Source organism: Macaca thibetana, chromosome 19 (genome assembly GCF_024542745.1).
Source record: "Macaca thibetana thibetana isolate TM-01 chromosome 19, ASM2454274v1, whole genome shotgun sequence".
Lineage (NCBI taxonomy): Eukaryota > Metazoa > Chordata > Mammalia > Primates > Cercopithecidae > Macaca > Macaca thibetana.
This window is the reverse complement of record NC_065596.1, coordinates 46,169,139-46,195,568: the sequence shown is the minus strand read 5'-3', so window position 1 is coordinate 46,195,568 and position 26,430 is coordinate 46,169,139. Positions and strand designations below refer to the sequence as shown.

Sequence of the window (26,430 nt, the reverse complement as noted above, 5' to 3'; positions counted from 1 at the left end):
TTTTTTTATTTTTGAGATTGGGGTCTCACTCAGTTGCCCAGACTGGAGTGCCGTGATGCCATCACAGCTCACTGCAGCCTCAACCTTCCCAGGCTCAGTGCTCCTTCCACCTCAGCCTCCTGAGTAGCTGGAATTACAGGTGTGCACCACCATGCCTGGCTAATGGTTTTGTATTTTGTTGCCCAGGCTGGTCTTGAGTTCCTGGGCTCAAGTGGTTAACCCATTTTGGCCTCCCAAAGTGCTAGGATTACAGGCATGGGTCGTTGCACCCGGCCAACAAGCATCTTTATGCACAAAAGCTTTGCCTGCATTGTAGCCTATTTTCTTAGGATTGGTTCTCTGGATAGAATAACCCGGGGGAAGAAGAAGACCCTTTTTGTGGCTTTTGTGATATTTTGTTGAATTATTTTCCAGAAAGACTACAACAGTTTCTATACAGGCTCCTCAGCATTGAGTGTTTTTATTGGCTTTTAGCTATTTAGACAACTCCCTGTCATTTTCATGGATGACATATCATTTTGATTTTTCCTGCTTTGACTGGTAGGCCACACAGTGGGGCTTATGTGGTCAAGTGATTGATGGAATCTGAACCCAGGTTAACTCAGAAGGGGCCTGATGGGGCCACGGTACCACTCTGTGTTTTCCCAGGTCCTGGTTGTATAACTGGAATAGACACACATGGTAGCTGGCAGAATCTGTCATTGGCGCACTGACCCATGGAGTCAGGGCCATTATGGTAGAAAAAGCCACGTGGAAGCTCCTGGAACTCCCTGTCTTTCCCAGAATAGTAATTCAAAAGCAATTCTCTAACCTTTGTGGAAATTGTGGAGATTGGTGTCACCATTAACAGCTTGGAAGAAGCAGGGGTAGTGATCCCATCCCCATTCAGCTGGTCCGTTTGGCCTGTACAGAAGGCAGATGGATTTTGGAAGAATGACTTTGGATTATTGTCAACGTGATCGGGGTGACTCCAATTGCAGTTCCTGTCCCAAATGAAGTTTCTCTACTGGAGCAAGTCAGCACAGCCGTTGGCAGCTGGTGTGAGTTACTAACCTGGCAGATGCTTTTTTCTTCATACCAGTTTCCAAGGGCTACCAGAAGGCAAGGGTTCACATCTTCACAGTCTTGCTCAGTGCAACATCAATTTTCCCACTTTCTGTCCTGATTTAGGCTGCAAAGAACTTGAACTCTGCAGTCCACATAGCCTCACACTGGTCCCCTACATTGACAACATTATGCTGATCAGATCTGATGAGCAGGAAGTAGTTGAGTAAGTACAGTTGGCATTAAACCTGGTGGATGGCAGTCTGGCAGGGTCCAGTCTGGCAGGGTCCAGAATGGATACAAAACAGCACCGGTTGCCAGGCGCAGTGGTTCACGCCTGTAATCCCAGCACTTTGGAAGGCTGAGGCAGGAGGACTGTTTGAGCTCAGGAGTTCAAGACCAGCCTGGGCAACATAGCAGGACCTTGTCTCTACTAAATATTAAAAAAAAAATAGCTGAGCATGGTGCATGCCTATAGTCACAGCTACTTGGAAGGCTGAAGTGGGAGGATCACTTGAGCCTGGGAGTTCGAGACTACAGTGAGCTATGATCACGCTGCTGGATTCCAGCGTGGGTGACAGGGCGAGACCCTGTTTCAAAAACAAAAACAAAACCTGGGCTGGGCGCAGTGGCTCGCGCCTGTAATACCAGCACTTTGGGAGGCTGAGGTGGGTGGATCACCTGAGGTCAGGTGTTCGAGACCAGCCCGGCCAACACAGTGAAACCCCGTCTCTACTAAGAATACAAAAATCCCAGCTACTCAGGAAACTGAGGCACAAGAATCGCTTGAACCCAGGAAGCGGAGGTTGCAGTGAGCCGAGATCATGCCACTGCACTCCAGTCTGGGCGACAGCGAGACTCTGTCTCAAAACAAAAACAAAAACAAAACAAAACCCAGCCCCATTTACTTGAATAGAATCATATCAGTTATTTGAACAGACAGCATTTAGTATAAAGAATTGTTAACTAAATGTAAAATTGTTAACAGCTAACTTAAAGGGTAAAAAGAAAACTAAGAGGTCATGGCAGTAGCAACGGCAGAAAGCAGCTACCACCCTTAGTCCTTAAGGGACAAGGGGAAGAGTTAGAAAGATGAAAACTTAGAAGCTCAGAGGAGGGGCCCCACAGAGCTGAGACTTAGACTGCTGAGGAGGGGTGCTGTTGGGTTGATGCTGTGACATTTCGTGGACTTTTTGGATTTTGGTGACATCTTGTACCACATTGGGATGTGCTACTTCAATCCATTTACTTTCCATACACCCCATAAGGCTTTTCATTTGGAGTGAGGTCCAGAGCATCAGAGACTCTGCAGCCAATCCAGGCTGCGTGCGAGCTGATCTGCCACCTGGGCCAGATGTAACCAGCAGATCCGGAGATTCACTCACAAAGTGTTGATGGCAAATAGGAATGCTGTATGGAGCCTTGAGCAGGCACCAGTGGCTAGCTCATTGTGCAGACCTCTAGGGGTTTTTTGTTTGCTTGTTTGTTTGTTTTAAGAAGAAGTCTTGCTCTTGTCCCCCAGGCTGGAGTGCAGTGGCACAATCTCGGCTCACTGAACCTCAGCCTCCCGAGTAGCTGGGATTACAGGCGTCTGCCACCGGGCCTGGCTAATTTTTGTATTTTTAGTAGAGACGGGGTTTCACCATGTTGGCTAAGCTGGTCTCAAACGCCTATGCTCAGCTAATTCTTAAAAGCTTTTGTAGCAGCCAGGCGCAGTGGCTCACACCTGTAATCCCAGCACTGTGGGAGGCTGAGGTGGGTGGATCACAAGGTCAGGAGATTGAGACCATCCTGGCCAACATGGTGAAATACCGTCTCTACTGAAAATACAAAAATTAGCTGGGCATGGTGGCACACACACGCCTGTAGTCCCAGCTACTCGGAAGACTGAGGCAGGAGAATCGTATGAACCTGGGAGGCGGAGATGCAGTGAGCCGCGATCATGCCACTGCACTCCAGCCTGGTGACAGAGCAAGACTCCATCTCAAAAAAAAAAAAAAAGTTTTTGTAGAGATGGGATCTCACTGTGTTGCCCAAGCTAGTCTCGAATTCCTTCTTTGGCCTCTCAAAATGCTGAGATTATAGGCATGAGCCACTGCACCGACCTAGCCAGCTTTTTCTGGCCAGAGTGTAAATATTTTCAGCTTTAAGGCCTTATTGTCACAACTCCTCAGCTCTTCTGTTGTATGGAAAGTAGTCATGGACAATACAGTGGGCCTGGCTGTGTTCCAATAAAACTTTATGTACAAAGGCAGACAGATGGGCTGGACTTGGCCCAAGGGTCATAGCTTTCCCACCCCTCACTCTCAGGTGTCATGGAAGTATCATGGCAGGAAGTGGCCACATCTCTAGTTCTGAAGGAAGAAAGGGAAGAGCTGAAACTCTTGGAAACTTAGAGGAGGGGCTCCATGGAGCTGAAAGTCAGACCCTGGGAGAGGTGCTCGCAGCTGGCGCTGGGTTCTGGAGAGAGGCTGGATGAGATGGGTTTGTAGATGTTGGGAAGCTGCACACCGGATTCATCTGCTGCCAGGAGAAGAAACGATGCTGCCAGGGAGAGGGCGGAAGACGGCTGGGGTGGGAGAGGAGACAGGAAGGAGCAATCCCTCCTCCCTCCTCAGTCTGGCAACTTCCCTCTAGCGCCCCCTATTGGCAGAGCCTGGCAGAGCGCAGCGGGCAAAGCAGGAATATGGTTTGCACAGAACAGGGTATACAGGATGGGTTGGGAGCTGGGGGACTATCACAAGTGCTTTGATTGGCTTTGGGCATTTAGATGACACCCCCCCGTCATTATGGATGACTTGTCATTCAAATTCTTCCTGATTTCATTTCAGAGATTAAATAACTGTGAGGGGGCCCATCAGGGTAGGGGCTAGAGGGTCAGGGTGGGGAAGTCATCTCTAAGAAATAGGTCTTTTACCATACATGGTGGCTTACACTTGTAATCCTAGCACTTTGAGAAGCCGAGGTGGAAGGATTGCTTGAGCCAAGGAGTTCAAGACCAGCCTGGGCAGCATAGTGAGACCCCCATCTCTACAAAAAATGAAAAAATTAGCCAGGCGAGGTGGCACATACCTGTAGTCCCAGCTACTCAGGAGGTTGAGGTATAGGAGAATCGCTTGAGCCCAAGAGTTTGAGGCTGCAGTGAACCATTTTCACACCACTGTACTCCAGCCTGGGTGACAGAGCAAAACTCTGTTTCAAAAACAAAAACAAATAAGCCTTTCTTTTAGAAATGAAAAGTGAGTAGGAGGAGGGAAGGGGGCTCCAAAGACTTTAGGAGGAGCCTAGGAGGAACTTGCAGCATTTAGGATCCTTCCATCCCACCTTCAGATGAAACCCAAATCTCACCATCTCTCTCCACCACCACTGCTGCCACTCAGTCCTGCCCCCAACACCACCATGGGCATCTGCAGTTGGCTCCCTGGTTCCCACATCCACTCTTGTGCCTGTGGTCTGATAATGTCACTCTCTTTTCACACCTTCCTATATGACATCCTCATGCAATGTCCTCCATTGCCTAAGGTGCAGAATCCAGTTCCCTTACTGTGGCCTGCAAGGCCCTGCCAGGCTCTGGGCCCCATTCTGTTGCCTTCCCTGCCCCTTCTATTCTGCTCCAGCCTTACTGGCTGCTGAAAGTCTCTTCCCACCTCAGGGACTGAAGCCACTGATCCCTCAGCCTGGAATCTTCCCCCTAGGTCTTCTCCTGCCTTTTCTGTACTTCCTTCATGTTGCTATTCAAATAAGACCCCCCTTGCAACAGTGGGGAGCAGATCTAAAACGTCATCTTCCCCCAGTCTCTCTCTAGCTGCCTGCTTGATTTTTCATCACAGCACTTGTCGCTACCTGACACTGTATGTTTCTATTCACCGCTGTATCCCCAAAGCTAGAATTGTGCTGGGCTAGTGGAGGGTGCTCTGCAAATATTTGTCAAGCAGGTAAATAAATGAAAGAATGAACAAATGGAAAGGGCAATGTGGCTGCAATGTGGGACACAGGGCAAGATGGTAGAGGGTGAGGCTGTGGGGGTTGGATGGTGCAGGACGTTTTGGGGCCAGGTGTAAGGCAGGGTGTCATAAGGGGAACAGGTGTGGGGCACAGTCTTATTGGGGTGATAGGTGTGGTCAGGGCCTCGTCGGGTTGGGTGGGGCGTTTGGATGATAGTTTAAGAACAAGATGGGGTGCGGTGGCTCATGCCTGTAATCCCAGCACTTTGGGAGGCTGAGGCAGGTGGATCACCTGAAGTCAGGAGTTCAAGACCAGCCTGGGCAACATGGCAAAACCCTGTCTCTACTAAAATACAAAAATTAGCTGGGCATGGTGGCATTCACCTGTAATCCCAGCTACTCAGGAGGCTGAGGCAGGATAATTGCTTGAGCCTGGGAGGTTGCACTGAACCAAGATTGTACCCCTGCACTCCAGCCTGGGTGATAAGACTCCGTCTCAAAAAAAAAAAAAATAATAATAATAATAATAAAAAATAGGGCCGGGCGCAGTGGCTCATGCCTGTAATCCCAGCACTTTGGGAGGCTGAGGCAGGCGGATTACCTGAGGTCAGGAGTTTGAGACCAACCTGGCCATCGTGGTGAAACCCCATCTCTACTAAAAATAAAAAATTAGCTAGGCATGGTGGCACACGCCTGTAGTCCCAGCTACTCGGGAGGCTGAGGCAGGGGAATCCCTGAAACCCAGGAGGCAGAGATTGGGCTACAGAGCAAGACTTGGTCTCAAAAATAATAATAATCATCATAGTAATAATAAAAAGAACAAGGCGCCATGTCTTATACCAGTAATCCAAGCACTTTGGCTGAGGCAGAAGGATCACTTGAGCCCAGCAGTTCGAGACCAGCCTGGGGAACATAGCCATATCCTGGTCTTTCTAAGAAATAAAATTAGTCAGGCGTAGTGGCTCGCACCTGTAGTTCCAGCTACTCAGGAGGCTGACGTGGGAGGATCACTTGAGGAGTTCAAGGTTGCAATGACTTATGATTGCACCACTGCATTCCAGCCTGGTTAACAAAGCGAGACACTGTCTCTAAAAATAAAAATATGAACAAGCAGAGTCATTGCAGAATTTATTTATTTATTTTTAGTTTTAGTAGAGATGGAGTCTTGCTACATTACCTAGGCTGGTCTCTTGGACTCTTGGCTCAAGCATTCCTCCTGATTCAGCCTCCCAAAGTGCTGGGTTAACAGACATGAGCCACTGTGCCCGGCCCATTGCAGAATCTAAGCAGGGGAATACTGTGACCAGACTGTCATATGTTGGGATCTCTGGGGCTGCAGGCTGTATGTCCTGGGAGGCAGAGACCAGCTATTCAGTCAGAGATGGTGGCGTGGGCGGGTGTGAGTGGCGGAGGCAGAAAGCAGTGACTCTGTTCCAGAGGTGTTTAGGGGTCAAAATCAGGGGGCTTGAGGATGGATGCAGTGAGGGGTGAGGGAGAGGCTGTGTACAGGACAACCCCCATGCTTCTGCCTGGGATGGTGCTGGATGGAAGACTGGATGTGGAACAGTGTCAGGGAGAGGTGGAGGCTGCTGCTGCCACCATATTGGCCAGAGGTTCAAGGACTCGCTGACTCCTCCCATCAGTAAGCCCTCATTTCTTGAACTCCCTGGGATCCAGGGAGGAGTCACCCACCTGGGCCTGACCTCAGGCACCCCCAGCCATGGAGGGACCAGGGCTGCAGGCAGATAAAGCCCCTAGGCGGGGAGTGGTTCTGAATCCAGGGGTTGACTGTGGCAAGAGGCTTAGTCTCTGTGCCTCAGTTTCTTCATGTGTAGAATGGTAGAAATGGAGGTCCCTCTGCATTGGGTTGCTCTGGGGACCAAACAGGCTACTCTGAGGAAAACCCTGGGACAGTGGCTGCACGGGGTAAGTGCTGTGTGCATGCGAGTGTCTGACTGCGTGAGGTTTTATTGTGGTACCAGGGAAGAAGAGGTCTCTGCATCTGGGAGGGCCCCAGAGGAAGCAGCAACATTCCTGGGTTTCAGCGGAGGAGGATGGGACATGAGACACAGCAGATCCTGCTCTAAGCTGGCCCCGAGCAGTGCCAGAAACACATGACATGTCCAACTGGCCTTGCTTCTGAAATGTTTGTGGTTTAGCAGCACAGGCAGAGAAGAAACAGATATTTTCCAAAATGAGCGATGTGTTGAGATCAAGTGGTGTCCAGGGAGTGGGGGTCCATGAATGGCATCCCAGAGGAGCAAAGGCATGAGGGGCCCTGGAGGGATGGATAGGATCCAGCTCTACAGGGTGGACAGGCGCCTCAGACAGAGCCAGAAAGAAGCTGGCACGAGAGAGAGGGGTGGCGAGTGGCCCAGGAATGCGGTGGGGGAGCCATCGGCTGCCTGGAATGCCAGTCAGAGAGGCTGTACTCGGTCAAACCCAAGCAGGGTCTGTTGGGAACCTGCCATCTGTGGGCTCTGGGCTGCCCCACTGAGCCAGACAGGCAAGGAACCTGTAATGGAGTGAAGACAGCCTATTACCAAGCATCTGAGCAAGGCCATCTCCAGTCGTGCTAAGAACAGGGTGATGGGGCCTGGCGTGGTGCTCATGCCTGTCATCCCAACACTTTGGGAGGCTGAGGTGGGCAGGTCACCTGAGGTCAGGAGTTCGAGACGAGCCTGACCAATTTGATGAAACCCTGTCTCTACAAAATATGCAAAAATTAGCTGGGCATGGTGGCATGCCCCTGTAATCCCAGCTACTCGGGAGGCTGAGGCAGGAGAATCACTTGAACCCAGGAGACGGAAGTTGCAGTGACCTGAGATTGCGCCTTTGCACTCCAGCCTGGGTGATAGAGCAAGACTCCATCTTAAAAAAAAAAAAAAAAAGGCCTGGGGAATGTGAGAGGACCCTAGGGTAGGAGTGAGGTGGGGTCTGGAGGCTGCTTTGGTGAGGGCTGAAGGGGTGGGTGTGATGGGAGCCTGGAATGGGGAAGAAGAGCTTGGGGGAGAGCATGTGCAAAGGCCCTGAGGCGGGCACGAGCCTGCTGCGTTGAGGAAAGAACAGGCCATCGTGGCTGGAGCAGAGCTGGCAAGACAGAAGATATGAGGGGAGGCTGGCAGGGCAGCTGAGCCCCAGGTCGCCAGGGCCTCTTGGCCATGAGAGGGTTTTGTCTTAGGTGCTGGGGGAAGCCATGACAGGTTTTAAACAGGAGACTGTCCCCTTGGCTTATATGTGAGGAATGGATTGGGAGGTTATGAGTGGCGACGGGGCGCCAGGGAGGCAGCCAGTGCTGTAGTCAGGAGTGAGATACCAGTGGCCCAGGCCCAGGCAGTAGAGTTGTAGAGAAATGGACAGATCCAAGGAGTGTTTCAGGAGCAGAGTCGCTGTCCTTGCCCGGCCAGCAAGAGGCAGGTGTCTGGCCTGAGGCATGGCCCCAGGAGTGAGTGAGGAGAAGGCCAGTGTGGGAACAAAGGATGGGGGGCCCTTAGGCTTTCAGGAGGAAGTGGGATCTTGAGCGTCTGGCCCCAGGACCGGAGCCCACCTGAAAGGCCGTTGCTTCCTCCTCTCTGAAATGAGGATGTGGCCATCAAGCAGGGCCTTGCTGGGACAGACCCCCAGTGGGTGCTTAAAATAATTAGAGTCCTATATTAGTTGTGATGATTCCCACAACGACTAACGTATTAGTCATAAAAGTGGCAAGTGTACGAGAAAGGGGAGAGAAGTTCCCTATGCTCAACACCCAGGAATTCCCAGAGAGATTCTCCAAATCCACATTCTGGGCCCCTGCCACACCGCCGCCTCTGGATGATGCTTCAGGGCTGTGCTGTCTCACTCTGCTCCTCGGTTATATCGAGGCTGGTGCCATCTCTCCCGTACCTGGCTTTAGCTGTTTAGCCTGGGCCATCTCCCTCTCTGCTTGGGGTCATCTTTGGGGTCTGTGTCCTTTCTCCCCAACCCTGGATTTCACGGTGGGCCTGTCTGCTCTCTCTTTGACCATGGGTTTTGTTTTTAGCCTGTGCCACCTCTCTCTACCTCGTGGTTATCTTTTGTGCCTGTGCCATCTCTCACCGACCTTGGGTTTGTATCTGGGTCCTGTGCCATCTATTTCTGACTCCAGGTGAAGTTTTGGGCCTGGGCCACCTCTCCTTCATCCAGGGTTGTGCTTTGGTACTGGTGTCATCTCCTGACCAGGATGCTGTTTGGGACTTGTGCCCTATCTCCCTGACTATACGCTGGGCCGGGGCCTGGGTTATGTCTCCACTGGCTGTGGACACATGCTGACCTGCACCCTTCCTCCCTACCCAGGGTCATTTCTGGGCCCTGCATCCTCTCTCCCTGCTCTGTGTTCTGTCTGGGCCTGTATTATCTCGAGTTCTGCCAGTCTCAGCCCCTTCAGGACCTTGGCTCTTTTATGGCCCTAGGGAGAAGTTGGTGCTTGAATTGGAGTTTGGGGAGAGCCCCCATCCCCAGCCCTTGATGCTGGGGCACAGTTGAGGCCTAGGGGACGGAGTCAGTGTGCCTGGAGACGTGAGATGATGAGGATGGATATGTGATGAGAGTCCGATTTCAGGCCCAAGGTGGACTCCTGCAGTCAGTCCAGGCTCCTGGCCCATTCTGCTCCCTACCTCTCTCTCTCTTACCTCCCTCAGTTGCTCACTCTCCATGCATTTCTCTCTAACTGTCTACTTCTGTCTTCCCCTCTGCCCCCCTCCGCCCCCGCCTGGCTTCCCCTCCAGCAGAAGGCAGACCTGGCTGTGGCCGCCTTCACCATCACAGCTGAGCGGGAGAAGGTCATCGACTTTTCCAAGCCCTTCATGACCCTGGGGATCAGCATCCTCTACCGAGTGCACATGGTATGGTTCCCCTGGAGACCGTGGGCTGCTTGCCTGGCATGGAGGCTCGGAGGCTGCGAGTGGGAGCCAGACTTCCCCAGGACCTCAGATGGGCCGGTCAGGCTCCCAAGTCCCTGGTGGGGCAGGGGCTGGGTGTGAGGCTCAGGCCAGGGGTGGCTCTGGGTCTCACTCCCTCTCCCCACAGGGCCGCAAGCCTGGCTACTTCTCCTTCCTGGACCCCTTCTCCCCTGCCGTGTGGCTCTTCATGCTTCTTGCCTACTTGGCTGTCAGCTGTGTCCTGTTTCTGGCTGCCAGGTGAGTCCACTGCTTACTGGGAAGGAAGGGGCTGGAGGAGGCACGAGCCGGGGCCTCTGGGACTGACCTGCCCCTTCTCTCTCGGAACTGTCCTTGGCCTCCCCTTTGGGGCCTTGGATTCCCTGCATCCTCCTTTCTCAATTTTGTACCTTGTGTCTGAGTCTCATTCTTCCCCTTGTGGCTCTGACTGCTCTGTGATTCTGTGTTTGGGTCTCTCCCCTTCCCTCCTCTCCCTTTTTTACCGCCTCCTTTCTCTATTTCTCTCTGTGCATCTCTGTGTCTGTCTCTGCCTCTTCTGTCTCCATCTCTGTGCATCTCTCTCTGCCTCTTTTCTGTGTGTCTCTGTCCATCTCGCTCCTTTTTCCATCTCTCCCCTTTTTCTTCTGATCACTGTGACTTCATCTTTTTCCTTTGCTTCTCTCCTTTTCCTCCCCACCTGGGCCCTGGGCTCCATCCACCCGCTGCACATCTCTCCACAGGCTGAGCCCCTACGAGTGGTATAACCCGCACCCATGCCTGCGCGCACGCCCCCACATCCTGGAGAACCAGTACACGCTGGGCAACAGCCTGTGGTTTCCCGTGGGGGGCTTCATGCAGCAGGGCTCGGAGATCATGCCCCGGGCGCTGTCCACGCGCTGTGTCAGCGGAGTCTGGTGAGAAGCTTTCTATCTGCCTCTGCCCGGGGAAGGGGAGGGACCCATCTGAGGCCTGGGTGGGGTTGGGGCTGTGGCATCTCCTGGCAGATTTGATTCCCTGTTTCCCCCTGCAGAGCTGAAAGACGAGGAATGGGGTGGGGAGAGCTGAGCTCTAGCTCTGCCGCTCACTGGCTGTGTGAGTTTGGCTAGGTCGCACCCCTCCCCTTGCCTCAGTGGCCTTCCCTGAAAGATGGGGAGAAAGATGCCTACGTCTCAGGGTTGTGAGGATTCAGTGAGGCTGCTATGGAAGAGTGCTCTGTGAGCCCTACAGCCTTGTGTGGGCAGGAGGGGTACAATTGTAACAGGATCAGTGTCACTGTCTTGGACGTTGCCCTGGTCATCACAGGGACATAGAATCTCCAAGCCAAGACAGCTGTCACTGCCTAGATGTTTTCTCAAAGTCCCACAGGGACCCAGTATCTCAGACAGAACTTCTTTGCCCCCGTCCCAAGCCCCAAGAAACTACATGTCAGACGGCAAACACCCACAGCTTGTGGTGTCTGGCCCACAGGTTTGATATTGTTGTTGCTGTTGTTATTTTGAGAGAGTCTCCCTCTGTCACCCAGGCTGGAGTGTGGTGGCACAATCTCGGCTCACTGCAGCCTCCACCTCCCAGGTTCAAGCAATTCTTTTTTTTTTTGAGACAGAGCCTTGCTTTGTTGCCAGGCTGGAGTGCAGTGGCGTGATCTTGGCTCACTGCAACCTCTACCTCCCGGGTTCAAGAGATTTCCCTGCCTCAGCCTCCTGAGTAGCTGGGACTATAGGCATGCACTACCACACTCGGCTAGCTTTTTGTATTTTAGTAGAGACGGGTTTCACCACGTTGGCCAGGATGGTCTCGAACTCCTGACCTCGTGATCCACCTGCCTTGGCCTCTCAAAGTGTTGGAATTACAGGCGTGAGCCACCGCGCCTGGCACACCTGGCTAATTTTTGTATTTTTAGTAGAGACAGGGTTTCACCGTGTTGGCCAGGCTGGTCTTGAACTCCTGACATCAAGCGATCTGCCTGCCTCAGCCTCCCAAAGTGCTGGGATCACAGGTGTGAGCTACCGTGCCCAGCCTTGGCTCACAGTTTTAAGAAACTGGGAATTGAATGCCAACACTTGGAGCACATTCACTCACAAATTTAGATTTCTTGCTTTCCTTGAAAATCTGGGAGATCTGGAAGCGCTTGGCTGGCATTCCTGCCTGGTGTCACCGTCTGCTCCCATCCACCCCCGTTCCCACTGCCCACTGCAGTCGCCTGCTGGCCTGGCCTCCGTAAGCATCCACGTTTGCTACCCTGGGCCTTAAATAGCAGCTGGACTTGGTTGCTGTTCCTGCAATTCTTCTCACCTCCTGTTCCTCACAAGAACCACGGAGAGCCGAGGAGAATGCTTGGAACAGGGAATATGCTCCCTGTTTATGGATTAGGAGACTGAGACCCAGAGAGAAGGAATAGCTTGCTAAAGACTGTGTAGTCAGCTAGAGGCAGGGCCGGGCTGGGGCCAGGACCAGGCTCCTTCCCCCATGCCAGTGGGCCCTCAGCACTGTCCAAGCTCAGCCTAGCCCTCAAGGCCCTTGGGAGCCTCTCCAGGGCAACCCCAGGTATCTGGCCTTCTTGAGGAACACTTCTTCCTCACCTCCCCACCACAGAATTCACTCACCCATGGTCATTCTTTTACAGGAAAAGGGTCTCGATCCAGACCCCAAGAGAGGGGTCTTGGATCTCTCACAAGGAAAAATTTCAGGGCGAGTCCATAAAGTGAAAGCATGTTTATTAAGAAAGTAAAGGAATAAAAGAATGGCTACTCCAATTGCTTGAACTCAGGAGGCGGAGGCTGTAGTGAGCTGAGATCTCGCCACTGCACTCCAGCCTGGGTGACCAAGCAAGACTCTGTCTCATAAAATATATAAATAAATAAATAAATAAATAAATAAATAAAAGAATGACTACTCCATAGACAGAGTAGCCCCGAGGGCTGCTGGTTGCCCATTTTCATGGTTATTTCTTGATGACATGCTAAACAAGGGGTGGATTATTCATGCCTCCCACTTTTAGACCATATAGCGTAACTTCCTGACGTTGCCATGGCATTTGTAAACTGTCATGGCTCCAGTGGGAGTGTAGCAGTGAGGACGACCAGAGGTCACTCTCGTGGCCATCTTAGTTTTGGTGGGTTTTAGCTGGCTTCTTTACTGCAACCCCTTTTATCAGCAAGGTCTTTATGACCTGTATCTTGTGCCAACCTCCTGTCTCATCCTGTGACTTAGAATACCTTAACTGTCTGGGAATGTAGCCCAGTAGGTTTCAGCCTCATTTTACTCAGTTCCTATTCAAGATGGAGTTGCTCTGGTTCACATGCCTCTAACAATTTCACAGATGCCTATTGAGCCTGTCCATGTGCCACGCACTCAGGTGAGGAATCAGCCCCATCCCTGCCCTGGAGAGGCAGAGGAGCTGATAATAAACTAGTAAACAGATAAATCGACACTGGACATCCTATTTTATTCAAAGAATAGGTCCCAAAGATATTATCTAATTTGTGCCTTTTTCAATTCAAGACTAACCTTAATAGGTGGCAGTTTTTTCCCTTCTCCTAAGTGGAACTAACTGCAGTATGGCAGGCATTAGCAATTCACTTGGCTTGGACACTTGCAAGTCTTGATGGTTTTTTAAAACGGTTTTGGATGGGCATCATTTCCGATGATACCCCTGTAGAGGATTGCTTGAGTCCAGGATGTTGAGGCTACAGTGAGCTGTGATCGCGCCATGGCACTCCAGCCTGGATGACAGAGCGAGACCGTCTCAAAAAAAAAAAAAAAAAAAAAGGCACAAAACCCAAAAAAATCCAATGAAAGCCCTATAGCCGTATTTGTTTCCTATTGCTACTGCAAAAAATTACCACAAATTTAGTGGCTTAAAACAATACACATTTATTCTCCTATAGTTCTGGAGGTCAGAAGTCTGAAATAGATCTCAATGGGGTAAAATCAAGTTCTTGGCAGGGCCGGTTCCTTGTGGAGGCTCTATGGTAAGAACCCGTTTCCTTACCTTTTCTAACGTTTCGAAGCCACTTGCATTCCTTGGTTCATGGCCCCTTCCTCCATCTTCAGAACCAGCAGCATAGGATCCACAAATCTCTCTCTCTAACTTCCTTCTTCCATTCATAAGGATCCTTGTGATTCCTTTGGGCCTTCCTGGATAATCCAGAGTAATCCCCCCCATATCCAGATCCTTAACTTAATCACAGCTGCAAAGTCCCTTTTGCCGAGTAAGGTCACATCTTCACGTATTCTGGGGATTATAATAGAGACTTCTTTGGTGCTGGTGGGCGGGGCCTATTCTGCCAGCCACACAGTCCAGGTGAAATGTACTAATATTTTCTATATAATGATGTTGCAGATGCACATAAAATGTGCTATTGAGGAACCAAACAGGATACAGTAACAGAACAGTAGAGCATGGGGGCTGTCAGAGGAGGGTCCCCTGAGGAGGTGAAGTGGGCTGAGTCCTAAAGGCAGAAACAGAGTCGTCCATGCCAAGGAGAGGGAGGAGCATTTTAGAGAGGGAGAGGGCCAGGTGTGTGAGGTGCTGAGAGGGCACCCAGGAGACCTGCCGTGACAAATATGGTGGCGTCCGGGTTGGGGGAGACCAGTGGCCTCCTCTCTGCTGGTCACTGCTTCTGCCGCCCGGCCAGGGGCCCTTTTCCTGAGGGTCACACTCTCTAGCCAGCTGTTTTCTGCCCCTTCCCATCGCTGTCACCCGGACAGCTCCCACTCATGTTCCCTCCCTCATCGGAGCCTTTGGCCCTGGGGCCCACTCTCTTCTGCACCCAAAGTCCTCCCACACATTCACTCATTCAGCAGATGTTTGAGAATCTTCAGATGTGACGTAGCACCATGACTCAGCAGGCCAGTCCCTGCCCTTGTGGGACTCAGGGTCCAGTGTAGGGGGTGGGATTTGGTGCCATCACCCTTGAGGACTTGGCTGGTAGCTGACCTGCAGCAGCCTGGCCAGAACCCACCAACTGGGCCCCTCCTCTCCAAGGCCCCCTCAGCCCACAGCCTCCTGCAGCCACACCCGAGGTCTTGTCACTATTCAGGGCGACTCTGCCTCCAGAGTTAACGTTTCTTTTTTTTTTTACCCCTTTTTTTTTGAGATGGAGTCTTGCTCTGTCGCTCAGACTGGAGTGCTGTGGCATGATCTCAGCTCACTGCAACCTCCGCCTCCCAGGTTCAAGTGATTCACCTGCCACAGCCTCCCAAGTAGCTGGGATTACAGGTGTGCACCACCTTACTTGGCTAATTTTTGTAGTTTTAGTAAAGATGGGGTGTTTCCATATTGGCCAGGATGATCTCTAACTCCTGACCTCAAGTGATCCACCCACCTGGGTTGGCCTCCCAAAGTGCTGGAATTACAGGTGTAAGCCATGGCACCTGGCTGGAAGTCATCTTTTCTTTTCTCTCCTTCCCTTTCCCTTTCCCTTTCCCTTTCCCTTTCCCTTTCCCTTTCCCTTCCTTTCCTTTCCTTGTCTTGCTCTGTCACCCAGCGTGGAGTACAGTGGCGCGATCTCGGCTCACTGCAAGCTCCACCTCCCAGGTCCACGCCATTCTCCTGCCTCAGCCTCCCAAGTAGCTGGGACTACAAGCACCTGCCACCACACCCGGCTAATTTTTTTTTTTTTTTGTATTTTTAGTAGAGATGGGGTTTCACCATGTTAGCCAGGATGGTCTTGATCTCCTGACCTCGTGATCCACCCACCTTGGCCTCCCAAAGTGCAGGGATGTTACAGGCGTGAGCCACTGCGCCCGGCCGGGAGTCAACATTTCTAAGGTTTCACTCTGACCGTGGACCCCATCCCTCCCGACTCTCCCTTGGTCACTTGGTGCGATGAGTCCTCTGACCTCCCTCTTCCCATTCTCTGAGCCCTTCCTGCTTTCACTCATCCATCTCTAGGTGGCTCCTAGGCTGTCTCTGCAGCCATTGTCCTCAACTTTTCCCAAGGTCCTCCTTTCCTCACGCCCTCCTGGCGAGAAAACCACAAAACCTCAGATCTAGCCAGTAGTTGGGCTTTGCCCACCTTCCCCCAACCCCAGTTGCACCAGGGGCACGTATGACCCCTTATCCATGCCTCCAGTCTCTGTCTTACCTCCAGGCAGCATTCACCAGGTTAGCCACCCTACTAGAAACTCTCTCATTGCTTCTAGGCTCTGTGTCCTCCTGGTTTCCTCCAACTTCTCTGGTCCTGTTTCATTTGCTGTGGGTTCCTTCTGCCCTTGCCATCCCTCAAATGGGGCTTCTTGCTCACACCAGTGAGTTTTCAGTGCTTGCAGACCCAACACCCTCTTTTTATAACAAATATTTTTTAATACATCCTTTTCCACCCCGAGCTGAAATTCAAGGGTAATATATCTTCCTACACGCATAATTTGTAAACAAATCAATATAACGCCCTAATTGCAATATGAAGGAGAAAAAGCAGGGAAGTGACTTCTAATAAAGTAATATTATGGCAATACACAAATGCCTGGGTGTGGCTACACCAGAAGACAGAATACAACAGTCGGCGCCTGCTTAGAATGAGTAAGTGGCATGATGAGAAGTAAGATAATTTAACAGAATTTTGTTGCCACTTGATATCTGACACATCGAAATAGTTGATGAATAAGTATGTTTGTGCAAATACAAGTCACTGTGAACGTGATTTGCTAATGCAGCTAGTGCAAGGGTCTTGACTTGGGTCTCAAGTTTGAGTGGAGTTGCTGTCAGAGACATGATTTCCCCCAACAGTGAGCAGCTCTCAGCAAAGTTCCAAACAAAACAACACCCAGTCATCCCTCAATTAAAACAAGAGGTGCATTTCTGGTGTGTACTAGGCACTGAGTAATATTTGTTGTTGTTGTTTTGTTTTGTTTTTATTTTTTTATTTTTGAGACGGAGTTTTGCTCTTGTTGCCCAAGCTAGAGTGCAATGGGACGATCTCGGCTTACTGCAACCTCCACCTTCCAGGTTCAAGCGATTCTCCTGGCTCAGCCTCCCAAGTAGCAGGGATTACAGGTGCCAGCCACCACGCCTGGCTAATTTTTTGTATTTTTAGTAGAGACGGGGTTTCATCATGTTGGCCAGGCTGGTCTCGGACTTCTGACCTCAGATGATCCACCCGCCTCGGCCTTCCGAAGTGCTGGGATACAGGCGTGAGCCACTGCACCTGAGCAAACAGTTTTGTTTTGCATGAATGACAGCATTGACCAGTAAGATGGGTTTGGAGAGACTTGGTTTCTGGAGAGGCTGAGTCAAACCCTGGGTCTTTGTGCCTTGGGGTTTTGGTTTTATTTTGCAGGAGGCTGTATAATTCATCTCTCTCTATCAAGCCCTCACTCCATCCCCATCCCAGTGCCTAGTGTAGCACTTTGCACGTGTGTTCTGCAGAGGACAGCTGCTGTTTTCATTATCACATGCTGGGAATGTGAGGGTGGGAAGTCTGGGAGGCCCTTTTCAGCATCTCCTGCCTTCAGGCCCCTCAGATCTATATGACCTACAGGGACCCTGGCCATTCTTACTTGCCAGCAGGGAGGACAGAGGGGGCCACGGTAAGACAAGCGGTTGCTCTGGGGTCCTGCAGCCAGGCTGGTGGGACCCTGTTCTCCCGGGCCGGTCCTGTGTCACCAAGACAATGAGAGCAAACACTTGCATACCACTTGCTGTGTGCCAGATGAACGCAGTCACTCTTCGCAAAACCCAGTGAGGAAGGGCCTACAATTGTACTAACTTCGCAGGTGAGGAAGCTGCAGCACAATTCCAAGGTCACCCGCAAGGCAGTGATGGAGACAGGATCTGGGGATTTTCCAGAGATCTTTCTATGATTGATTTCTAATTTAGCTCCATCATGGTCAGAGAACATTCTCTAGAAGACTTTAATCCTTTTAAATTTATTGAGACTTGCTTTAGAGCTCAGCATATGGTCTGTCCTGGTAAATGTTCTATGTGGAGTTGCATTGAATGTGTTTCTGCTGTTGGTGGGTGCAGTGTTCTATAAGGGTCAATTGGGGCCAGTAGGTTGATCACGTTATTCAAGTTTTTTCTATCGTTACTGATTTTCTACTTGTTCCATCAGTTATTGAGAGGAGTTTTGAAATCTAACCCTGTAATTGCAGGAAATTTATCCATTTCTCTTCAATTCTATCCATTTTTGCCTTATGCATTTTGAAGCTTTGTAATTAGGCACACAAATGTTTAGGACTGTTATGTCCTCTAGATGAATTGATGCGTGTCATTATATAATGTCTCTCCTTATTCCTGGTAACATTCTTTGTTCTGAAGTTAACTTTATTTGATACTAATATAGGCACTCTGCCTTTCTGATGCTTAATGTTTGCATAGCATATCTTTTCCCATTCTTTTACTCTCGACCCATCTAGATTATTATATTTAAAGAGCATTCCTTTTCTTTTCTTTTAAATAGAGATAGGGTCTCACTTTGTTGCCCAGGCAGGTCACGAGCTCCTGGGCTCAAGTGATCCTCCCATCTTGGCCTCCCAAAGTGCTGGGATTACAGCTATGAGCCACCACACCTGACCAAGTGTGTGGTGAGTATCGGGGAGTGCAATGGTGTGATCTCAGCTCACTGCAACCTCTACTTCCTGGGTTCAAGTGGTTCTCCTGCCTCAGCCTCCGGACTAGCTGGGACTACAGGTACATGCCACCATCCTGAGTAGCTGGGATTACAGGTACATGCCACCATACCCAGCTAATTTTTATATTTTTAGTAGAGGCAGGGTTTCACCATGTTGGCGAGGCTGGTCTTGAACTCCTGACCTCAAGTGATCTACCCGCCTCTGCCTCCCAAAGTGCTGGGATTATAGGCATGAACCGCCATGCCCCACCCCAAGTGTGTTTCTTATAAACAATGTACGCTTAGGCCTTAGAGCAAGGTTTGGCCAACTTTTTCTGCATTGGGCCAGATGGTAAATTTTTTTTTTGGAGATGAACTCTTGATCTGTCGCCTAGGCTGGAGTGCAATGGCACAATCTCAGCTCACTGCAACCTCTGCCTCCTGGGTTCAAGCAATTCTCCTGCCTTAGCCTCCCAAGTAGCTGGGACTACAAGCGCACGCCAGCATGCCTGGCTAATTTTTTGTATTTTAGTAGAGACAGGATTTCACCATGTTGCCCAGGCTGGTCTCAAACTCTGGAGCTCAGGCAATCCACCCGCCTCAGCCTCCTTAAGTGCTGGGATTACAGGCGTGAGCCACCGTGTCTGGCCAGTAATTTTTCTTTTAAATTTTATTTCTATGCAATAGTTGTACATATTTTTGGGAGTACAGGTGACTTTTTTTTTTTTTTTTTTTTGAGATGGAGTCTTGCTCTGTCACTCAGGCTGGCGTGCAGTAGTGTGATCACAGGTCACTGCAGCCTCAACCTCCCAGACTCAAGTGACCCTCCCACTTTAGCCTCCTGAGTATCTGGAATCACAATCACAGGCGTGCACCACCACACCCGGCTAAATTTTTTTGTTTTTGGTAGAGATGAAGTCTCACTATGTTGCCCAGGCTGGTCTCAAACTCTTGGGCTCAAGCAGTCTTCCCACCTCAGCATCCTGAAATGCTGGGATCAGGGTAATTGGGAGATCCATCACCTCAAACATTTATATTTTCTCTAAGTAAAGATGTTTTTAAATCTTTATCTTTATCCCTATTTTTTTAGAGACAGGGTCTTGCTCTGTCTTCAGGCTGGAGTGCAGTGTGACTATAGCTCACTAGAGCCTCAAACTCCTGGGCTCAAGGGATCTTCCTGCCTCAGCCTACTGAGTAGCTAGGACTATGTGCCTGACTAATTTATTATTATTATTATTACTTGTGTGTGTGTGTGTGTGTGTGTAGAGAGAGTTCTTACTTTGTTGCCCAGGCTGGTCTTGAACTCCTGGGCCTCAAGCGATCTTCCTGCCTCGGCCTCCCAAAGTGCTGGAATTACAGGCATGAGCCACTGCTCTGGCCCTAAGTAAAATATTTTGGACTTTGTTTGTCATGTGGTCTTTGTTCCAGCTACTCAGTCTTCCATTGTAGTATAAAAGCTGTTGTAGATGATACATTAAATGAATGAGTGTGGCTGTGTTCCAATAAAACTTTATTTATGGATACTGACACTGAAATTTGAATTTTATATAAGTCATGTGTCATAAAATATTCCTTTTTTTTTTTTTTTTTTTTCTGAAGCAAGATCTCTCTCTGTTGCCCAGGCTGGAATACAGTGGTACAATCTTGGCTCACCGCAGCCTCAACCTCCCAGGTTTAAGGAATCCTCCCACCTCAGCCTCTTGAGTAGCTGGAACCACAGGCACGTGCCACCAAATCTGGCTTTTTGTAGAGATAGAGTTTTGCCATGTTGCCTAGGCTGGTCTCAATTCCTGGGCCCAAGCGATCCACCCACCTTGGCCTCCCAAAGTGCTGGGATTATAGGTGTGAGCCACTGCACCCAGCCTGTTCTTTTGATTTCATTTTAACCATTTAAAAATGTGAAAACCGGCCGGGTGTGGTGGCTCACGCCTGTAATCCTAGCACTTTGGGAGGCCAACGTGGGCAGATTGCCTGAGCTCAGGGGTTCTAGACCAGCCTGGGCATCAAGGTGAAACCCCATCTCTACCAAAATACAAAAAATTAGCCTGGCGTGGTAGTGTGTGCCTGTAGTCCCAGCTACTTGGGAGGCTGAGGCAGGAGAATTGCTTGAACCTGGGAGGCAGAGGTTGCAGTGAACTGAGATCGTGCTACTGCACTCCAGCCTGGGCGACAGAGCGAGACTCCGATTTGGAGACGAAGTCTCGCTCTGTCGTCCGGGCTGGAGTGATTATACATACAGGTTTTTACATATATATAGTATATGTATATGTGTATATATACGTATATGTATATATGTATGTATATATACGTATATGTATATATGTATGTACATATACATATACTATATATATGTAAAAACTATTCTTAGCTTATGGGGCTGTACAAAAATAGACAGCAGGCCAGATTTGGCCTGTGGGCCATAGTTAGCCAACCCTTGGTTCAAACCATTTACCCTTAATGTAATTACTGATATGGTTAGGTTTAAATCTGCCAATCTGCTATTTGTCCCATCTGTTCTTTGTTCCCCTTTTTCTCTTTTTCTATGTTTGAGGGTTTAGTGGGACTTTTTATTTCCTTTTCTTTCGAGACAGGGTCTCACTCTGTCACCCAGGCTGGAGTGCAGTGGCACGAATACAACTCCTCGGCTCAAGCCATCCTCCTGCCTCAGCCTCCTGTGCAGCTAGGACCATACGTGCGCTCTACCATGCCCAGCTAATTTTTTTATTTTTTGTAGAGACGGGATCTCACTTCATTGCTCAGGCTGCTCAAACTCCTGAGTTCAAGCAATTTGCCTACCTTGGCCTCCCAAAGTGCTGGAATTACAGCATGAGCCACTGTGCCTGGCCTGTTGGGATTTTTAAGATTCTGTTGCCGGGCGCAGTGGCTCAAGCCTGTAATCCCAGCACTTTGGGAGGCCAAGACGGGTGGATCACAAGGTCAGGAGATCGAGACCATCCTGGCTAACCTGATGAAACCCCGTCTCTACTAAAAAAATACAAAAAACTAGCTGGGCGAGGTGGCGGGCACCTGTAGTCCCAGCTACTCGGGAGGCTGAGGCAGGAGAATGGCGTAAACCTGGGAGGCGGAGCTTGCAGTGAGCTGAGATCCAGCCATTGCACTCCAGCCTGGGTGACAAAGCAAGACTCCGTCTCAAAAAAAAAAAAAAATTCTGGCCGGGCGCGGTGGCTCAAGCCTGTAATCCCAGCACTTTGGGAGGCCGAGACGGGCGGATCACGAGGTCAGGAGATCGAGACCATCCTGGCTAACACGGTGAAACCCCGTCTCTACTAAAAGATACAAAAAATTAGCCGGGCGAAACCCCGTCTCTACTAAAAGATACAAAAAATTAGCCGGGCGAGGTGGCGGGCGCCTGTAGTCCCAGCTACTCTGGAGGCTGAGGCAGGAGAATGGCGTGAACCCGGGAGGCGGAGCCTGCAGTGAGCCGAGATCGCACCACTGCACTCCAGCCTGGGCTACAGAGCAAGACTCCGTCTCAAAAAAAAAAAAAAAAAATTCTGTTTATCTCTACTCTTGACTTGTTAACTATGCTTCTTTGTTCTATTTTTCTTAGTGGTTTTCTGGATTTACAATATGCATCTTTATTACAAAATATTTTCAAGTAACATTATACCATTTCACATAAGATATAAGACCTTGACAACATATGTTCCTCTCACCCTCCCATCTTTTGAGCTCTGCATATCTTATGAACCCCATAATACATTAGGTTTGTGTGTATGTGTGTGTGTGTGTTAAACAGTAAATGCAGCTGGGTGTGGTGCACCGCTCACGCCTATAATCCCAACACTTTGGGAGGCTGAGGTGGGAGGATTGCTTGAACCCAGGAGTCCAACACCAGCCTGGGCAACATAGCGAGACCTCACCTCTACAAAAAAATAAGAAACATTAGCCAGGCATGGTGATGTGTGCCTGTGGTCCCAGCTACATGGGAGGCTGAGGTGGGAGAATTGCTTGGGTCCAGGAGGCTGAGGCTACAGTGAGCTATGTTCATGTCTTTCCACCCCAGAGCGAGACCCTGTCTCAGAAACAAAACAAAATCACTAAATGCTTCATAAGGAAATTTGAAAGTGAGGAATATATCTTTTTTATTTACCCACAAACCTACCATTTGAAGAGGGTACCCTTCACCCCTTCTGGTACATCCACATTTCTATCTGGTGTTGTGTTTCTTTTAGCTGCAGAACTTCCTTTAATATTTCTTGCTGTGCAGGTCTGCTGGCAATTAATTCTCCCAGCTTTGGTTTTGTATGAAAAATGTGTTAGTGTGTCTTCTTTGAGGGATATTTTTGCCTGCTGTGGAATTCTAGGTTGACAGCTTGTTTTGATTTTTCTTTCAGCATGTTGCATCGTCTTTGGGCTTGCACACTCTCTGACAAGAAGTCGACTGGCACCCATGTTATCTTTGATTATCTGAATGTAATATGTTTCCACCCTTCTAGCTGCTTTTAAGATGTTTCTCTTTATTGCTGGTTTTCAGCAATTGATTAGAATGTGTCTTAGTGCGTTTTATAAATATGTGTGTTTAGCCTACCTGGGGTTTATGGAGCTTAGATCTGCAAGTTTATGGTTTTCATCAAATTTGAAAAGTTGTAGGCCATTACTTCATCAGATTTTTTTGCCATTGAGGCTCTGCGCTCATTTTCAGTCACTTTTTCCTTTCTGTGCTTTATTTTGGATAGATTCTATTGCAGTCTTCAAATTCTCTAATCTTTTTTTTTTTTTTTGAGATGGATTTCCACTCTTGTCGCCTAGGCTGGAGTGCAGTGGCGCGATCTCAGCTCACCGCATCCTCCACCTCCTGGGTTCAAGCGGTTCTCCTGCCTCAACCTCGCAAGTAGCTGGGATTACAGGCATGCACCACCACGCCCGACTAATTTTATATTTTTAGTAGAGACAGGGTTTCTCCATGTTGGTCAGGCTGGTCTAGAACCCCTGAGCTCAGGCAACCCATCCGCGTCGGCCTCCCAAAGTGCTAGGATTACAGGCGTGAGCCACCGTTCTTTTCTTTTTCTTTCTTTCTTTTTTTTTTTTTTTTTTTTTTGAGACGGAGTCTTGCTGTGTCGCCCAGGCTGGAGTGCAGTGGCCGGATCTCAGCTCATTGCAAGCTCCGCCTCCCGGGTTTTTACGCCATTCTCCTGCCTCAGCCTCCCGAGTAGCTGGGACTACAGGCGCCCACCACCTCGCCCGGCTAGTTTTTTGTATTTTTTAGTAGAGACGGGGTTTCACCGTGTTAGCCAGGATGGTCTCGAACTCCTGACGTCGTGATCCGCCCGTCTCGGCCTCCCAAAGTGCTGGGATTACAGGCTTGAGCCACCGCGCCCGGCCTCTTTTTTTTTTTTTTTTTTGAGACAAAGTCTTACTCCATCGCCCAGGCTGGAGCACGGTGGCACAATCTCAGCTTACTGCAACCTCCGCCTCCCAGGTTCAGGCAATTCTCCTCCCTCAGCCTCCTGAGTAACTGGGATCACAGGCATGCACCACCACACTTGGCTAAGTTTTGTATTTCTGGTAGAGACGGGTTTTCGCCATGTTAGTCAGGCTGTTCGCAAACTCCTGAACTCAGCTTATCCTCCCACCTTGGCCTCCCAAAGTGCTGGGATTTTTTTTTTTTCTTTTTAAAGATAGGGTCTCACTCAGTCATCCAGACTAGAGTGCAGTGACGATCAGGCTCACTGCAGCCTTAAACTCCTGGCCTCGAGTGATCCTCCCACCTCAGCCTCCCACGTTGCTGGGACTATAGGCAGGCACCACCACACCCATCTAATTTTTTTATTTTTTTGCAGAGACAGGGTCTGGCTATGTTGACCAGGCTTATCTCAAAGTCCCAGCCTCAAGTGATGCTCCCGCCTCGGCCTCCCAGTGTGCTAGGATTACAGGCATGAGCCACTGTGCCTGCCCAAATTCCCTCAGCTTTTCTGCTACCGTGTCTAATCTGTGTAATCCCTTTCAGTAAAATTTTTCTTTCAGATGTGTGTATTTCATTCTCTAAAAGTTCTGTTCACTTCTTTTTTATGTCTTCTGTTCCTTTCATTATGTTCATGTTTTTCTCTAGACTCCTGAGCATTCTGAACATATTTATAATAGCTGTTTTCATGTCCTTGTCTGCTAATTCCATCATCATCTATGTTAATTCTGGGTCTGTTTCAATTGAGTGATTTTTCTCTTGGTTATAGGTTATAGGTCACATTTTCCTGCACCTTTGTTTACCTGGTCTTTTTTTTTTTTTTTTTTTTTTTGAGACATGAGTCTTGCTTTGTGGCCCAGGCCAGAGTGCAGTGGTGATCTTGGTTCACTGCAACCTCCACCTCCTGGATTCCAGCGATTCTCGTGCCTCTGCCTCCCAAGTAGCTGGGATCACAGGCGTGCACTATCACACCCAGCTAATTTTTGTATTTTTAGTAGAGACGGGGTATTGCCATGTTGACCAGGTTGTCCTTGAACTCCTGGCCTCAAGCAATCCGCCCACCTCGGCCTCCTAAAATGCTGGGATTACAGGTGTGAGCCACCGTGCCCAACCTGGTCTTTTTTTAAAAAAAATTACATAATAGGCTGGGTGCGGTGGCTCATGCCTGTAATCCCAGCACTTTGGGAGGCCGAGACGGGCGGATCACGAGGTCAGGAGATCGAGACCATCCTGGCTAACACAGTGAAACCCCGTCTCTACTAAAAACACAAAAAATTAGCTGGGCGTGGTGGCGGGCGCCTGTAGTCCCAGCTACATGGGAGGCTGAGGCAGGAGAATGGCGTGAACCCAGGAGGCGGAGCTTGTAGTGGCGAGATCGCGCCACTGCACTCCAGCCTGGGTGACAGAGCGAGACTCCATCTCAAAAAAAACAAACAAACAAAATTACATAATAGGCCAAGCTTGGTGGCTCATGCCTGTAATCCCAGCACCTTGGGCGGCCGAGGCGGGCAGATCACCCGAGGTCAGGAGTTCAAGGCCAACCTGCCAACATGGTGAAACCCCATCTCTGCTAAAAATACAAACATTAGCCAAGTGTGCTGGCGAGTGCCTGTAATCCCAACTATTCAGGAAGCTGAAGCAGGAGAATCGCTTGAACCTGGAAGGCGGAGGTTGCAGTGAGCTGAGATCATGCCACTGCACTCCAGCCTGGGCGACAGAGTGAGACTCCATCTCAAAAAAGAAAAATTACATAACAGACATTGTTTACATTGCTGAATATATTTCTCTAAAGGGTATTAGAGACTTTTCCTGGAATCTAGTTAAGTTACTTGTGAATTACTTTGATCCTTCTAGGCCTGTTTTTAAACTCTTTTAGGACAACTTTAGCATTGCCTTTATTCTAGGGCTAACTTAATCCTATTTCTAGTATGTTACACTTTTGGGTCTCTACTGAATGTCTCATGTATTCAGTGAAATCTTTCTACTCTGGCTGGAGGGAACTCAAAAGGCTCTCAGCCCTGTGTGAACTCTTAAGAATTATTCTCTCCTTGAAAGTTGCTCATGTCCAGCCCCACAGAGTTTCACCCCATGCATGCACAGATTGATATTCAGTCAAAGACTCAAGGGGACCACCGGTTTCTGAACCCTCTCTCTCTTCACAGCTCCCTCCTCTCAGGCACTCTGTCCCCCAGATTCCAGCCATCTTGGCCTGCCTGATCGCCAGTCTCCATCTCTGCAACTCAGCAGGATTGCTGGGCTGTTTGGGCTTCCCTTCCTATAAATTAAATCCAGCCAAACAGCCTGGACAATGATAAGACTCATTTTGTTTCTCTTCTCAGGAATCACAGTTCTACAATGTCTGTTGTCCTATGTCTTTATTTTTATTTTTATTTTTTTAAATTACAATAATGTTTATATATCTTTGATCATTTTTATAAAGTTCTTTGAACATGTTAGCAAACTTTATCCTATCTTTTAAATTTTCTTTAAGCATTGAAAACTTTACAAACCATCAGTTATCTTAAAATGGTTGAGATTCTTTTTCCTTTTTTCCCTTAACGAGTCTACACCAG

The 26,430-nt window shown here is 49.4% G+C and overlaps 2 protein-coding genes across 2 annotated transcripts in view; both read left to right on the top strand.

Moving 5' to 3' along the window:
* ATP1A3 (ATPase Na+/K+ transporting subunit alpha 3) overlaps positions 1 to 26,430 on the top strand; it is a 193,556-nt gene that overhangs the window by 121,695 nt on the left and 45,431 nt on the right. The window lies entirely within an intron of this gene.
* GRIK5 (glutamate ionotropic receptor kainate type subunit 5) overlaps positions 1 to 26,430 on the top strand; it is a 77,606-nt gene that overhangs the window by 40,246 nt on the left and 10,930 nt on the right. The window contains exons 13-15 of the mRNA XM_050768403.1: positions 9,734 to 9,847; positions 10,032 to 10,141; positions 10,621 to 10,794. Coding sequence (XP_050624360.1) covers positions 9,734 to 9,847; positions 10,032 to 10,141; positions 10,621 to 10,794 — 398 coding nt within the window. The remainder of the gene's footprint in view (positions 1 to 9,733; positions 9,848 to 10,031; positions 10,142 to 10,620; positions 10,795 to 26,430) is intronic.